Raw genomic sequence first — 14,317 nt, forward strand, 5'->3', positions numbered from 1 at the left:
AAATTAGTTTGGTAGTTGCCTATTTGGCTTATGCGAAACACTAAAAATGGCAAGCACATCATCAGCACCACCATTTATCTCCTCCCTCCAACTGTTTGGTCTGTTAGTAGTTCTAGGAGGCAAATCCGGAATCAAAGGATGAATGTGTTGAATTTTGTTTAAAGCAGACCAAATAAAGAAATAGAGAGAAAGGCAAAAACAATAAAATACAAAATACAAAAAGATAAAAAAAAAAAAAAAAGGGAAAAAACAAAAAAACAAAAAACAAAAAGAAAAAAAAAAAAAAAAACAACAACAACAAAGAAAATACACCCAGAAACAAAAAGCAAGTCATTGGTACCAACCTACCCGTTTTTGCTTTTCCCCATCAATCTAAACACACATCCAAATTATGGTTTGTCTGAAATCTGAAATACCCATTTAGCTAAACCAACCCAGAAAGTCAGAGAAACACATAAAACAACAGTAAACTCGCATAAAACAAAAACATAATCTTTTTGTGTTTTTTGTTTTTGTTTGTGTCATTTTCTCAGTTCCCTCCATTCTCTACCACCTACAGTTTCTGTCAAGAAATAGTCCTGCTCCTAAAGATCAAATTTTGAGAGAGAGAGAGAGAGAGAGAGAGAGAGATTGACTCATGTATGAACCTGAGGAAACAAAAACAATGTGAGAGAGAGAGAGACAGAGAGACAGAGAGACAGAGTTCTTAGGATGAGCAAAGAAAACAATGGCATTGTGAAGGCCTGGGAAGCAACAGTGCGGAAATCACAAGCTATTGCAAAGAAAAGAACACCCATGTCTGTAGCACATGCTGATGATGAAGATGAGCCAGATGCAGCAGGTCCATGCCATGCCTACCATGCTGAGAGGGTGCTCTCCAATGGGGACTTCTATACAGGCCAATGGATGGACAATTTTCCACATGGACATGGCAAGTACCTCTGGCCAGATGGGTGCATGTATGTTGGTGAATGGTACAGAGGCAAGACCATGGGGAAAGGTAAGTTTAGTTGGCCTTCTGGTGCCACCTATGAGGGTGAGTTCAAGACTGGTTATATGGATGGTAGAGGGACTTATACTGGTTCATCTGGGGACACATATAGAGGTTATTGGGTGATGAACTTGAAGCATGGACATGGGACTAAAAGCTTTTCCAATGGAGATTACTATGAGGGTGAATGGAGGCGTGGATTGCAAGATGGACAAGGGAGGTACCAATGGAAGAATGGGAATCATTATATTGGGCAGTGGAGAAATGGGGTTATGAATGGGAATGGTACAATGATTTGGAGCAATGGGAACAGGTATGATGGATCTTGGGAAGATGGTTGGCCTAAAGGGAATGGGACTTATAGGTGGCCAGATGGGAGTTTTTATGTGGGGGTTTGGAGTAAGGATACTACTGATCAAAATGGTAGTTATTATCCATCAATTAATTCTGATGGAAATTTGGATTGGGACCCCCAGGAGGTTTTTGCAGTGGATTTGAATGATTGCCAGATTTGTCCTGGGGAGAAAGTTTCCATTTTTCCTTCTCAGAAGATGGTGAATTGGCCTGGTCTTGAAGGGGAGCCCTTCCAGAAGAGGAAAGGTTATGATGGGAGTTTCAGGCCTAGGAGGGAGTCCATGGATGGAACGTTAAATGATTATTTTTGGGGGAATGGTGAGGCTGGTAGTGTCAATGGAGTTGAGGGATTGGGTAATCTTCAGCATGAGGAGTCTGTTAAGAAAGGGAATGTATCACAACAGTTAAGACTAAAGCCGGTGAAAAGACCGGGGGTGACAATATCTAAAGGGCATAAGAACTATGAGCTCATGCTCAATTTGCAGTTAGGAATCAGGTATTGATTATTCGATGGTTGTTTCCTTGTCTTTTTTCACACAATGTTTTGTTTTGTTCGGGTTATATTAGGATTGATATAAACTTTGCTTTCTTCCCATGTTTTTAACACTAATTATGTTTCATTCAAATATAATGGTTTGAGGAAATGGAGTCAGGGGTTTTCCCACTGTTATATTCCTATGAAACATCATGCATTTTCTGCTGTATATTCAGAGATTCAATTTCTTTATGTGGTTCAAAGCTGAGTACATGAAATGGGTTATTTTCAAATCTTTGGATGTTTCACACCAATCATTTTCAGTTGCAAAGGTTTTATGATATGCATTACAGTCTCTTGAACCATTCCACTGATGTATAATGTTTATTCATGTCTTTAGTATCCTCAGGGTTTTAGCTTACAAGTTAAAATGATCATCCACTATAGTTTGTAGCAAAGGTTTCACAGTATGTTGTGCTACTCACCAGTTTTGTGAGAAATTCCCTGAACTCTTAGGTATACATAGGAAACTTGGAATAAAATAATTTTGAAAAATTGTTTCAATCCCGAACTCTATATTAAATCTACTCTGACGTTTCTAGTATAACAAATTGACAGTAGCTAAATTGATTCAGACCAGGACTAAGGATGTGGTGAAACTTTCTTTTATGAATCTCTGCTGTTTTGAAATATCTATCAATAATTTTTAATCTTCAATGTCTATAACTGACTTTTTGTGCCATAGCGCAGACATTCTGTTGGAAGGCCTGCTCCAAAGACAACCCTTGATTTGAGGGCTTCAGCCTTTGATCCCAAGGAAAAAGTATGGACAAAATTTCCACCAGAAGGATCCAAGTACACTCCCCCTCATCCGTCGTGTGACTTCAAATGGAAGGACTACTGCCCAGTTGTTTTCAGGTCAGCCCTTGAAAGATTTACTTCTACATTGCTAGTCTTCTTTTGGCTTTGCATTTCAGATTTTATTGCAAACTTCAGAAAGGGTGTGTCTGGTGCCATAAGAAAGTGGATTCTCAGATATGTATTCACATGATTTCTACAACTATCATGTATGGGACTCAAATATGTTGATATTTTACTCATACATATCTTTAGTCTCCCAGATAACTTTAATGGCTTGAAATCTTTGTCTTTAAGTGATTTTTTAAAAGCAATCTAAGTTAACATGATTCATTCATCTCATACAATGAAATGCTCAGTAATAACATCAGACTTATGATAATATTTTACCTTCAGCAAACCTATTGTAATGTTGATTTGAAACATACAGGGCCTGATGGTCCATCGTATTCTAATTTTCAGGACTCTTAGGAAGTTGTTCAAGGTAGATCCAGCAGATTACATGATATCACTATGTGGGAATGATGCCCTACGGGAGCTCTCATCCCCTGGAAAAAGTGGAAGCTTTTTCTACTTGACCAATGATGACCGGTACATGATAAAAACCGTGAAGAAAGCGGAAGTAAAAGTAAGTTCTTTTTTCTGCTTCCCTCACCCTAATTTGAGACATAAACACTGAACTTCACAATCCACTTCCATTCTAGTTTCCCTGCAACAACTCTTAACTCTAAAAACTTTTCAAACTATGTCTGAACTTTTGATTACATATTTAGAATTTGGTCATTCCGGTTGAATAATTCTCAAATTATCAAGTTTTGCCATTTATTCAAAAATCATTTACAGCTTCTGGGTAATTACACAACGATCACATAAGCTTCTTGTTCGTTTGACCATGCATTACTTGATATCACTTATATTTGAGACTTCTACAAATTATTGCTAACATAAGCTAAACACTAGCCACTTTTACATGACATTTTTTCCAATGATGTCTAGAATTGTATGCAATTATAACTTGCCAACATGGTTACAGGTGCTCTTACGGATGCTCCCAGCTTACTACAATCATTTCCGGGCCTTTGAGAATACTCTAGTCACAAAGTTTTATGGTCTTCATTGTGTCAAACTGACAGGAGCTGCCCAGAAGAAGGTAATGTCAAGATCTATAGAATACTCATTAGCAATCAAAAAAAGAAAATACTGATGCACTGACTTTCTTGCAATTCAGGTTCGATTTGTCATAATGGGAAACCTGTTCTGCTCTGAGTATGCAATTCACAGGCGGTTTGATTTGAAAGGTTCTTCCCATGGTCGGACAACTGATAAACCTGATGCAGAGATTGATCCAACAACCACTCTTAAGGACCTTGATCTCAATTATATATTCAGGTTGCAGAAAGTTTGGTTTCAAGAGTTCTGCAGGTTAATTTTTGCTCCGATCTCCCATTCTTATGTTCTAATTTCTGTTTCTCTTTGTAAGCTGAAATGTACCTTCACGCAGGCAAGTGGACAGGGATTGCGACTTTCTTGAACAGGAGAGGATTATGGACTACAGTCTATTGGTTGGTCTTCACTTCCGAGAAACTTCATCTAGGGACTGCCTCACACCTAGAAGCCGTACCTCTGGTACTCACTCTCTTACTGGTTATTTACCATTTGGCATTTCTCTCTGGCTTCATCAATTCAACATGAATTCTTACAGAATGGATGAACTTATCTTTCAGGAAACGGAGACTTTGACAATGAAGGAACGCCTCAACTTTCTAGAATAGATATGGATCAGCTTCTTTTGGATCCTACCCGGTACATCATGTTCATAAACATTGAATATTTAATCTTTTTGAAAAAGTCCTTAACTCCCAACTCACACATGAATTGTCAATTAGAGATCAAATTTTACCATGACTATTCAACTCCATCTTACTCACTAATTTAAGGTCATATTTTGTTCACAAATAGTTTTGAGTTTCCCAAAATATTCTAGACTAACATCTATCAATTTTTTTCCCAACAGAATACACATTTGTTCTTCCCAACTCAACATTTATCGCTGATTTTATCCCCTCTTATTGGGAATATTTTTAACATAAATCCTAAAGGCTGATCAGTGGTCATCTTGATCACAAATAGTTCCTTTATTGAGTCCTCATACTGTATTTTGGTTGATTCTTGATTCTCTATTACCATGCTCAAGAACCATATTTCAATTTTACATTTCTCATTTTTATCTGATTGCATGCTGCAGGTGGGCATCCATTAAATTAGGTATAAACATGCCAGCACGGGTTGAGCAGACAGTCAGAAGAAGTGACTATGATACTCAGCTGGTTGGAGAACCAACAGGACAATTATATGATGTTATCCTTTTCTTTGGTATAATTGACATACTACAAGACTATGATATTAGCAAAAAGCTTGAGCATGCATACAAATCATTCCAATACGACCCAACTTCAATCTCTGCTGTTGATCCTAAGCAATACTCAAGACGCTTTCGTGATTTCATCTTCAGAGTTTTTCTAGAAGACACTTGAAGCTATAGAGGTTGACCCGTATTTTTCAATTTTCAGCTTGTGGCCATCCGTGTACAGTTGGTTTTTGAAGGAAATGACATTACTTAACAGAAAGAGGTTACTATATTTTGGCCATTGACATGCTCATTGGATTGGAGGGTGTTTTGTGGATGGAAGAGATACATGCTTTGTAACATTCTGCATTGCAATTTTCCCCTCATCATCTTTTCAAATTATAGTTACAAAAGTATGATATGTTCAAGGTATAGATTAAAGTTTTAACCAGAGCTTTTTAGCCTCTTCCAATTGTAAATGAATTAACAAAAAGGTAAAATCTATATTGGAATCAATTCTTTTTGTATCCAAATTTTCCTATAAGGTGAGGAGTCTTCCGAATTCGGTATTCAATTTTTTTTTTTTTTTTAAATGTACAGAAGCAATTCCAAATATTTATTTATGTACAAAGATTTACATGAACAGGAATAGACTGTTAGAAAAATATTTTCAATCCCACAAACAGTTGATCTACTATATTTTTGTTTCTGTTCCCCCCCCCCCCCCCCCTCCCCCTAAATGTTGGCTTGGTGTCACAGATTCCATATAATTAATTAAATGTATTAATGTGATAATATCCTCTTGTTGTTTAAAATAGGAGGGCTTTATTTGTTTATGTTTCTTATATGAGGTTGAAAAAGACAGGAGGGGTTGACTGTTTGAAAAAGAAAAGGAAAAAAAAGAATAGAAACATTATTGGTGAAGGGGTGGAAGTCCAATAAGTCAGACTCACAGCTGGGGGGTAATGGGGGAGCACTATTGATCATCAACAATATATTTTTGTTTATCTCATATTCTTTCTTGGTTATTTGTATTAGATTTCCTTGAAAATATTTTGGTCAAATGGACCATTTTGCATTATTCATTGGGGATTTGATTCTTAATTCACTGCCAAATTGGATAAACAATACAATTTTGTTTTTATCTGTCTCAAATTCTATATAGCCAATGTAGGTATATTTTCCTATATAATTATTGGACCAGACATGTAAACCACCCATGAGGCCGAGTATGGGTGTAAAGTATTATTATTATTATCATTATTATTATTATTATTCTTTATTTTCTAATATAATATATTTAGATTTATAAATGTGCCAACCTCTCTATTCTAGTTGTTTTATTTCCTTTTGCTACGTAAATATAAAGGGAAATTGTATTTAATCAATCGGTGATTTGGATTTTATCACTTTATCCATTTAAGGTCACTTTAGTCGGACCTTTGTAACCCCCCTTAACTTTTCACTGTTAAAAACATAAGGAAAAAATTAAAAAAAAAAAAAAAAAATGAATTCCAAGGCATTGGGTAAATGAAGTTCCACACTTGATGCTACTACATTTTGCCGAGGAAGCACTACCTTAGGATCAATTGTAGAAGCCTGTCCTTACTCCCAAGTACCACGAGCAGCGTGAACCCGATGTTTCTCAGGTCCAAAAGGGTCAAATGATGCTAGAAATAATCGGCCTAAAGCTATATACAACCACACCCCGTGCATTTCTTTTGGGCTCGTAATTAAACCCAAGTGTTGTTTGGGTCCAAAATCCATAATTTAAAATGAATGGGATTGGTGGGTCAAGTTTGGGTTTTGAATCCCATCCCCTCTTTGCGACCATCTACCTATCTAATAAAAACAATGCATGGTGGGTCAATTATTGAGGTATAGAATATGAAAGTCAAAATTATGATGTTTCCATCATTCTATTATTATTATTTTTTAAAATAGTATCAAACTATGATGTTCGATTTTAATGATAGTTCTTTATCATCAAACCAAGATACTAATTGGGTTTTAGTATAGATGGAGACTGAACTCTAAATCTCATAAGAGAGAGACAATTTTCTTAGACATCTCATTGGTAATCAGGTATAATTATAAGAGGAGAAATGATCCATGTCTCTTGCGTATGCTACACGTTCCGTGTGACAGCTAACCATTTTTGACAACTATCTCCATGGTAGACTGTGATACACTGTCGGTTACTTTTACATAGATCTACCATTTTTTCTCTATTACTCATAATCAACCACATAAAAAAGTTGTAGGAAAGGGTGAACAAAAGGGTGTGGTCGTAGAATTATTGTTTGCAATGCAATTTCCATAACTTATGGTCTATAGATCTTTGAAGAAACTCCAAATATTTTCATGCACTCATTTAACATTCACTGTGTTACACAATATCCATAAGTATTATGCTGATGTACACATTTTAAAATACGAAAATGTGATATTCACATTTAAAACATGAAAATCGGATGTGAAATAAATGTGTGAGAGAATCATTCTCCTATCTCTCTCTCTCCTTTTTTTTTTTTTTTTTTTCCTGAGAACCACCTTATCTCTAACTTAATCATGGATGTCATCTGCTAGAACTTTGTTCAATAGATGGAGTTTTTGTTCAATGGCCATAGCTAAGCGAGAAGCCAAAGATTCCCCGATAAGGGAACCAGAGGGATGGAGTATGCTTGAGTGGGCAAATATCAATTCACTTAATTCATTAATGCAAAAGACAACCAAAATAACATTATCCTGTCGAATAAACGTTGGAATTGATTTTAAAGTTTGAAACAATATGGTTGTGGTGGCTTCCATGCGAGACTTGAGAGTAGTAGGAGCATCAAAAGAGTTCCAATCTTGGTTGTGGTCTACTTTTTTGGTTTCTGTGCAGAAATTGATAGTTCTCTCCATATTAGGAGGAGGCCAGTACGGAAAATAATAGTACTACTCACTGGAAAATATTAAAACTATGTGAGAAGTAAAGAAATAAAGCCTTTGAGTAGATTCGAACTATGCAAGAACAACATTATTTGTACAAAATTGTTTCCAACCAAAAAAAAAAAAAAAAGAATCTCTTTTAATGTTGACAGAAAAGATTTTTCATTTTGCAATGATTTATATTTTCATATTATGGCAATATGTCTATGCATCACTTGAATATAAGTTTAATATCATTATTTGTATGAAATTGTTTCCATTTTTTTTTATAAAAGTAAGTCCTTTTCAATCTTGATAAAATTAATAGATTTTTCTTTTTGCATTGAGTTATATTTTCATGGTGTGTGGCAATATGTCTACGCATCTCTTGGATGTAAATTTTATATCATTTTTTTTTCTATGTGTGAGTAGTGTAATTTTCATACAAAACCCTTTTGATTACATAAGTTTGAAGGAATTGGATTATGCATATTTTTTTGGTTTTGGATCCATAGGAGCTGACCCAAAATTTTGGAACTAATACTTTGTTATCAGAAGTACAAGTACTCTTCATATAAAAAATCTATAGAATATTTAAAATTAGCTACTCCTAAAATAAATTTAAAGACATATAAGGAAATTTCATTTAGGCATTCTTTTAATAAAAATTTAACAAAATTCATTTACAAAATTAAACCTCATCTATTCTCACTTCCCACTACATTCTTTTCTCTCCTCCTTCAAATGGGAAATAAAATGACATTCTGTCATTGTTTCTACCTCAAAATTAGCCCATAAGTCTTATACCACTAAAAATTTTGAGACACTACCCTAAAATTAAATCATTACAAAATTTCTAATTTATCTCAGATTCTCTAATTTTAAGTTTTTTTCTTAAAGCAAAACTTAAAACAAGAAAATTTCTAAATTTTTAGCTTGTAGAACAGTTCAAACAGGACAAATTATTTCCCATGAATTTTGACCAATCCTGCAAAATGACAAAGAAAAAAAAGAATAGCAATAGTCAATAGGAAATTAAACAGGAAGTTTGTACTTATAAGCTGAAAAAATTAAAGTAAAATAGCTTAATCAAACTCTCATTTAGACGTGGCCGAAAATAGGGTGCTCCTTGTTATAGAAGTTTATTTGTGTATATATATAGATAAATAGCATGTGGATCAGTTCCAAGAGGATAAAAAAATGCACATTAAAGTATTGCAAAGAGGACAACCAAAGCTATCTATTACATCTCTATGCACCCCAAACCCGCCACTTGATTCGAATATTAGCTAGTCACTCAAGGCTCCACCTTTTGGAAGCAGGAGGAGGTGGTCGAGGGCAATAAAGATGACCTTGTGCTTGTTCTTTCTTATACCAATGCCATCAGATGGAAATAGTGTTAGGACATATGTGTTTCACATTCAAATAATATATATATATATATATATATATATATATATATATATATATATATATATAGAGGTGATTAAGTCTATTCGGAATTGGATTATAAGCTAACTTATTGTTTATTTTTTCTATTATTTACAGGTTTTATGTGAGACATTTACTTATTTTATTTAACTTCTACTTATTTTTTATTATTATTTGCAGGTCTTAATGTGAGTCACCTAATTATTTTATTTAACCATTACCTTTTATTTACAGCACTTTCAACAAAAACCTTTTAACAAAAAGTTAGATAAGCTGACACTTAGCAATTTCTATATATCTATATCTAGAAATTGATTTCTTTATTAAGACTGGATATTACCGATTTAAATACGTATCTAGTATCACATTATTTAAAATTTAAATTAATGTTATATTTTGTATATTGTTAAATTCATAAAATTAAATTCAAAATTTTAAATGGACTCTATTTAATTGTTTCAAGTAAACTTCAAATGATTTTATCCAAAAAATAAACTTCAAATGATCTTGCAAGTACGTATTGTTTTTTCTTGTACGTAATCATCAAATTATGGGTGATAGACATCTGAGCAGTGCTAATAATTTGTAAATAAAAGAAAAGATAGCAATTTTAACAAGGTACGGCCATGAAACCTACATCCACGGGAGTCTTTATTATTTTTTATTTTGCAGTGCAGAAATCTATTATAGAGATTTGTTAATTTATATATACAACTTTGGGGAACAGAATCCATACAGTTATTCAATCCATATTTATGATCATATCCATTACCTTCCACTTTTATTTGATTTTGCTGATGACACAGGTATGACTTTCTCTTTTTTGATTGGGTTGGTGCACTTTCCTTAAATGTTAGATCTTCGACATCCTTTGCAGTTTGCACCACAAATGATTCACAATCAGGAAGATGCCAACTAACTACTAGAGATGCCAACAAAGTTAAGACACACACACAAAGACAGAGAGAGACAGTCCCATCTGTCAAGCTTTAATGGAACAACTTTCATGGATCAAACTTCATGTCTTTAATGACAAGTGAAAAACAGATTATTTTTTATATGAAAGCAGTTTTAAATCATTTTGGAAAAAAAAAAAAAAACAGTTTTCGAAAAAGTTCATTTTTAAAGAGAGAGGTGGGAAAAGATTTTTGAAGAAAGGAACTTTCCTAGAATAATATGTAGGGGAAATGTTTACCCAAGCATATTTATTTTATGGCAACTTTAATAATAAGAAATATAAAGGAACAACCATAATAAAGTGCAGAAAATAAATTGCAAGGAAAATAGTGTGCAGAAATTTAAATGACATAAAAGTAAAGTACGGAAAATTAAATGACAAGAAAGTAAAGTGCTGAAAATTAAATAACAAGAATGCAAAGTGCTGAAATATTGTAAAGATTGATTAAAAAGGGGGGGGGGGGGGGGGGTTTCTCTCTCTCTCTTAAATAGATTTTAATCTTTTTCAAGCCTTGTGGATTCTTCATCATAAAGAAATGGGAGTTCAGTCATCACCATTCTTACGAGACATACCCATATTGTGCTCTAATGGAGGTTTAAAAAAAATTAAAACAGATGGTAGAAAATATTTATTATTATTATTTGGGTGTCTAGATATAGTATACATATATAAGAATATATATATATATGTGTGTGTGTGTGCGCGCGCGCGCGCGCGCAATAAGATAAAGGGGGGAGGGAATGTGCAAGATATTAAATGGGATGACATAAAATTAAATGGGGATGGGGATTGCTTGAAAGTAAATGGGATGACATAAAATAAAAGCATTAATAATAAAATCCCTAGATGCCTAGGTGGGATGGGATTTCTTTCCCCTAAGGGTACGTCCCATACAAACCCTAGGTGATGGTCCAATACCCATGTAGGGAAAACAAGCACAATAATATGAACCAACAACAATAATATGAACATTGAAATAAAGAGATAGATATATACACAATATATACAAGGGCATAGAAAAAAAAGCAAATATAAACAACAAGCAAGATAAAAGAAATATTTTATATGTATGGAGAATGATGATTACAATATAATAAAAAGGGTGGGATGGGTGTAGTTATTAAGAACCTAACTCATCCCTATAGCCTTACCCACAAAAACTACAACAAAAATGGATGATGCTATTTTCTGTAGGTTTCTGAGAGAGAGAGAGAGAGAGAGAGAGAGAGAGAGACTTTTTTTTTTTTTGAATTTCTAAAGGTATTTTCCATAATTTTCTTACTATTTCTAATTTTCATCACCTTTTTCTCCCTATTTCACTATTTTCGCTACCTATTTCTTCCTTTTTTTTTCATGGTTTTTATAAAAAATTGGGGGGTATTTATAGGGGAATGAGGAAAATGGGAGGCTAGCATTAGTGTATCAGGATACACTAGTGCTAGCCGCCCATAGCAAGGGGCGTCTAGCATTGGTGTATGCTAATACACTAATGCTAGCCTCCTACTTTTGCCACCTTATAGCCCTCTTTCATCTTTTTTTTTTTTTATAATAATTTCTCGCCCGATATTCGCACTACTGTTTGGAGGCATTTTTGAACTTCGTTTTCTTCAAATGTTATATTCACAGAAAACACTGGATGTCTAGTTTTTAACGGTTCTAGCCTCATTCAATTTAGATCTACAACTATCGAGATGTCGCTCTCGGAATGAAGGTGCCGCAATGCTAAAAGTTCTTGATGTTTTTTCTTGTAAAATTCATATCTTCCAATCTGGAGTAGATATCGTCGATCCCTCATGATGAAAATTGGCTAAGACCTTGTTCTTCAAGATGGTCCAACCCTCTAATTTCAGTTCTTTCCCAATTGGCACAGTTTATTGGGCGAAGTTGGGTTATAAGCTACCAGTTTTCTTAAAACAAAGGTAAAGATTTTAATAGGGTATTCGGTATTTTGGTGATATCTCATTCGTTTTAACTCTAATTTTGGCCCATAAACTATCATTTCAAAGGAAAAAAATATGCCCTACTATAAGGTCCAAAATTCAACACGTACGATTTAATGATCAAATCAAAAGGTCAACTTTTTAACCATACCCGATTAGGGTTTTGGTCTTCATTGCTATAAAACAGATTTTTCAATTATTGTGACTTTTTGATTCACCATTCAAACATTTTTTGTATTTATTTTTACCCTTTTTGGCTTTGGAATTCATGATTTTGTACTTTTTTTTTTCAATTTGTTTGATTTTTTTGGTCTTTATTTTGATGCGTGAATTGAGGCCGGACAAAATATGGTATCAACATTATATAGTGATGATAAATATTTTAAAGGAAGTTGTAGCCTTAGGCTACAACCAAGTTTGTAGCCTTAGGCTACAACCAAGTTTGTAGCTAAAACATTATCCATTTGTTTATACAAAAGAAAACTATCTACATGGTAGACTGTGATTTATCATTTTTTCTATACCACTCACAATCAATCACATAACAAAGTTGAAGGAAAGGGCCAGGAAAATGGTGTGGTCCTAGAATTATTGTTTGCAATGCAGTTTCCATGATGTATGGTCTATAGCACTTTGCAATCAGAACTTGGAGTCAGGAGGGTAGCTCTGCTGCTAGCTATGTGCGGGGACTTTGGCCTCCAACTTTGCCGCTTAGATGTTTAGGTTTTTTTTTTTTTTTTTTTTTTTTTTTTTTTTTTTTTTTTTTTTTTTTTTTGCTACTAGGTAAGGATAAAATAATTTTGTTTAAATTTCTTTTAAAGGCCGGCTTGTTTGTTTTGGGCAATTTTCGTTGGTTGAGCTCAATTTTTTTAGTTTTGTTATTGTGCTAATTTTTTTTATGGCCTTTAAAATGAGGAAAATGTTAAAGACAAACTTTTTTATAAATTAATAAAGTGGTAAGCAGTTATTGATAAGTAAAAAAATTATATAAGTGGTCGACCTAGATATGAACCAATAAGAATTTTATATCTCAATATGTTGTAAAAATATTGTAGAAACGTTTGTGACTATATATAATATTACTCTTAAAAGAATCAATGATATTGTTAAGGGGGGAAACTGTAATTTTATAAAAAAAATTGCTAGAATTAATACCTATACCTATATATATATATATATACACACACACACACACACACTAGTATTTATAAAAAAAAAAAAAAATACCTATAATTAATATACTAATTTACACAATATCATATTCACCTAATTCACTTATGCAAAAGATAACCAAAATAACATTATCTTGTCGAATAACAACATTGGAATTAATTTTAAAGTTTAAAGCAGCATGGTTGCGGTGGCTTCTATGTGAGAGTTGAGAGTTGTAGGAGTATCAAAACAGTTCCAATTTTGGTTTCTTGGCCCACCAAAGTCTGCGAGAAGAGTAAAATTGCGACCCTCACACATACTGATATTCAGATATTTAGGGTGGAAAATGATAGTTCTCCTCATATTAGGAGTAATAGTACGGAAAATAATAGTAGTACCCACTGTAAAATATTAAAACTATGTAAGAAGTGAAGAAATAAAGCCTCTAGGTAGATTCGAGCTATGCAAGAACAACATTGTTTGTAGAAAATTGTTTCCAACTAAAAAGAAATATCTCTTTTAATCTTAACATAAAATATTTTTCATTTTACAATGATTTATATTTTCAAGTTATGGCAATATTTTAATGCATCGCTTGAATATAAGTTTAATATTATTTATTTGTATGAAATTGTTTCCAATTTTTTTAAATAGATATCAATAGATTTTTCATTTTGCAATGACATATATTTTCATGACAATATGTCTATGCATCTCTTGGATATAAATTGTATATCATTTTGTTTTTTTTTTTTTTTTTTTCTATGTGTGAGTAGTGTAATTTTCATAAGGAAACCTTTTGATTACAAAAGTTTGAAGGAATTGGATGGTTTATATTTTTCTATTTTGGATCCATAGGAGCCAAACCATAATTTTGGGACTAATACTTTGTTATCCA

General features: G+C 33.4%; 1 protein-coding gene across 1 annotated transcript; it reads left to right on the forward strand.

Moving 5' to 3' along the window:
• The first annotated feature begins 377 nt into the window (after window positions 1–377).
• LOC142615510 (phosphatidylinositol 4-phosphate 5-kinase 6) lies at window positions 378–5,563 on the forward strand. The gene is made up of 8 exons (XM_075788246.1): window positions 378–1,841; window positions 2,571–2,738; window positions 3,141–3,306; window positions 3,712–3,828; window positions 3,907–4,100; window positions 4,180–4,304; window positions 4,403–4,481; window positions 4,924–5,563. The coding sequence occupies exons 1-8, from the start codon at window positions 712–714 to the stop codon at window positions 5,210–5,212; spliced, it is 2,268 nt and encodes a 755-aa protein (XP_075644361.1). The 5' UTR covers window positions 378–711; the 3' UTR covers window positions 5,213–5,563.
• The last annotated feature ends 8,754 nt before the right edge of the window (window positions 5,564–14,317 follow it).

The sequence above is a fragment of the Castanea sativa genome, chromosome 11, assembly GCF_040712315.1.
Source record: "Castanea sativa cultivar Marrone di Chiusa Pesio chromosome 11, ASM4071231v1".
In the NCBI taxonomy this organism is placed as follows: domain Eukaryota; kingdom Viridiplantae; phylum Streptophyta; class Magnoliopsida; order Fagales; family Fagaceae; genus Castanea; species Castanea sativa.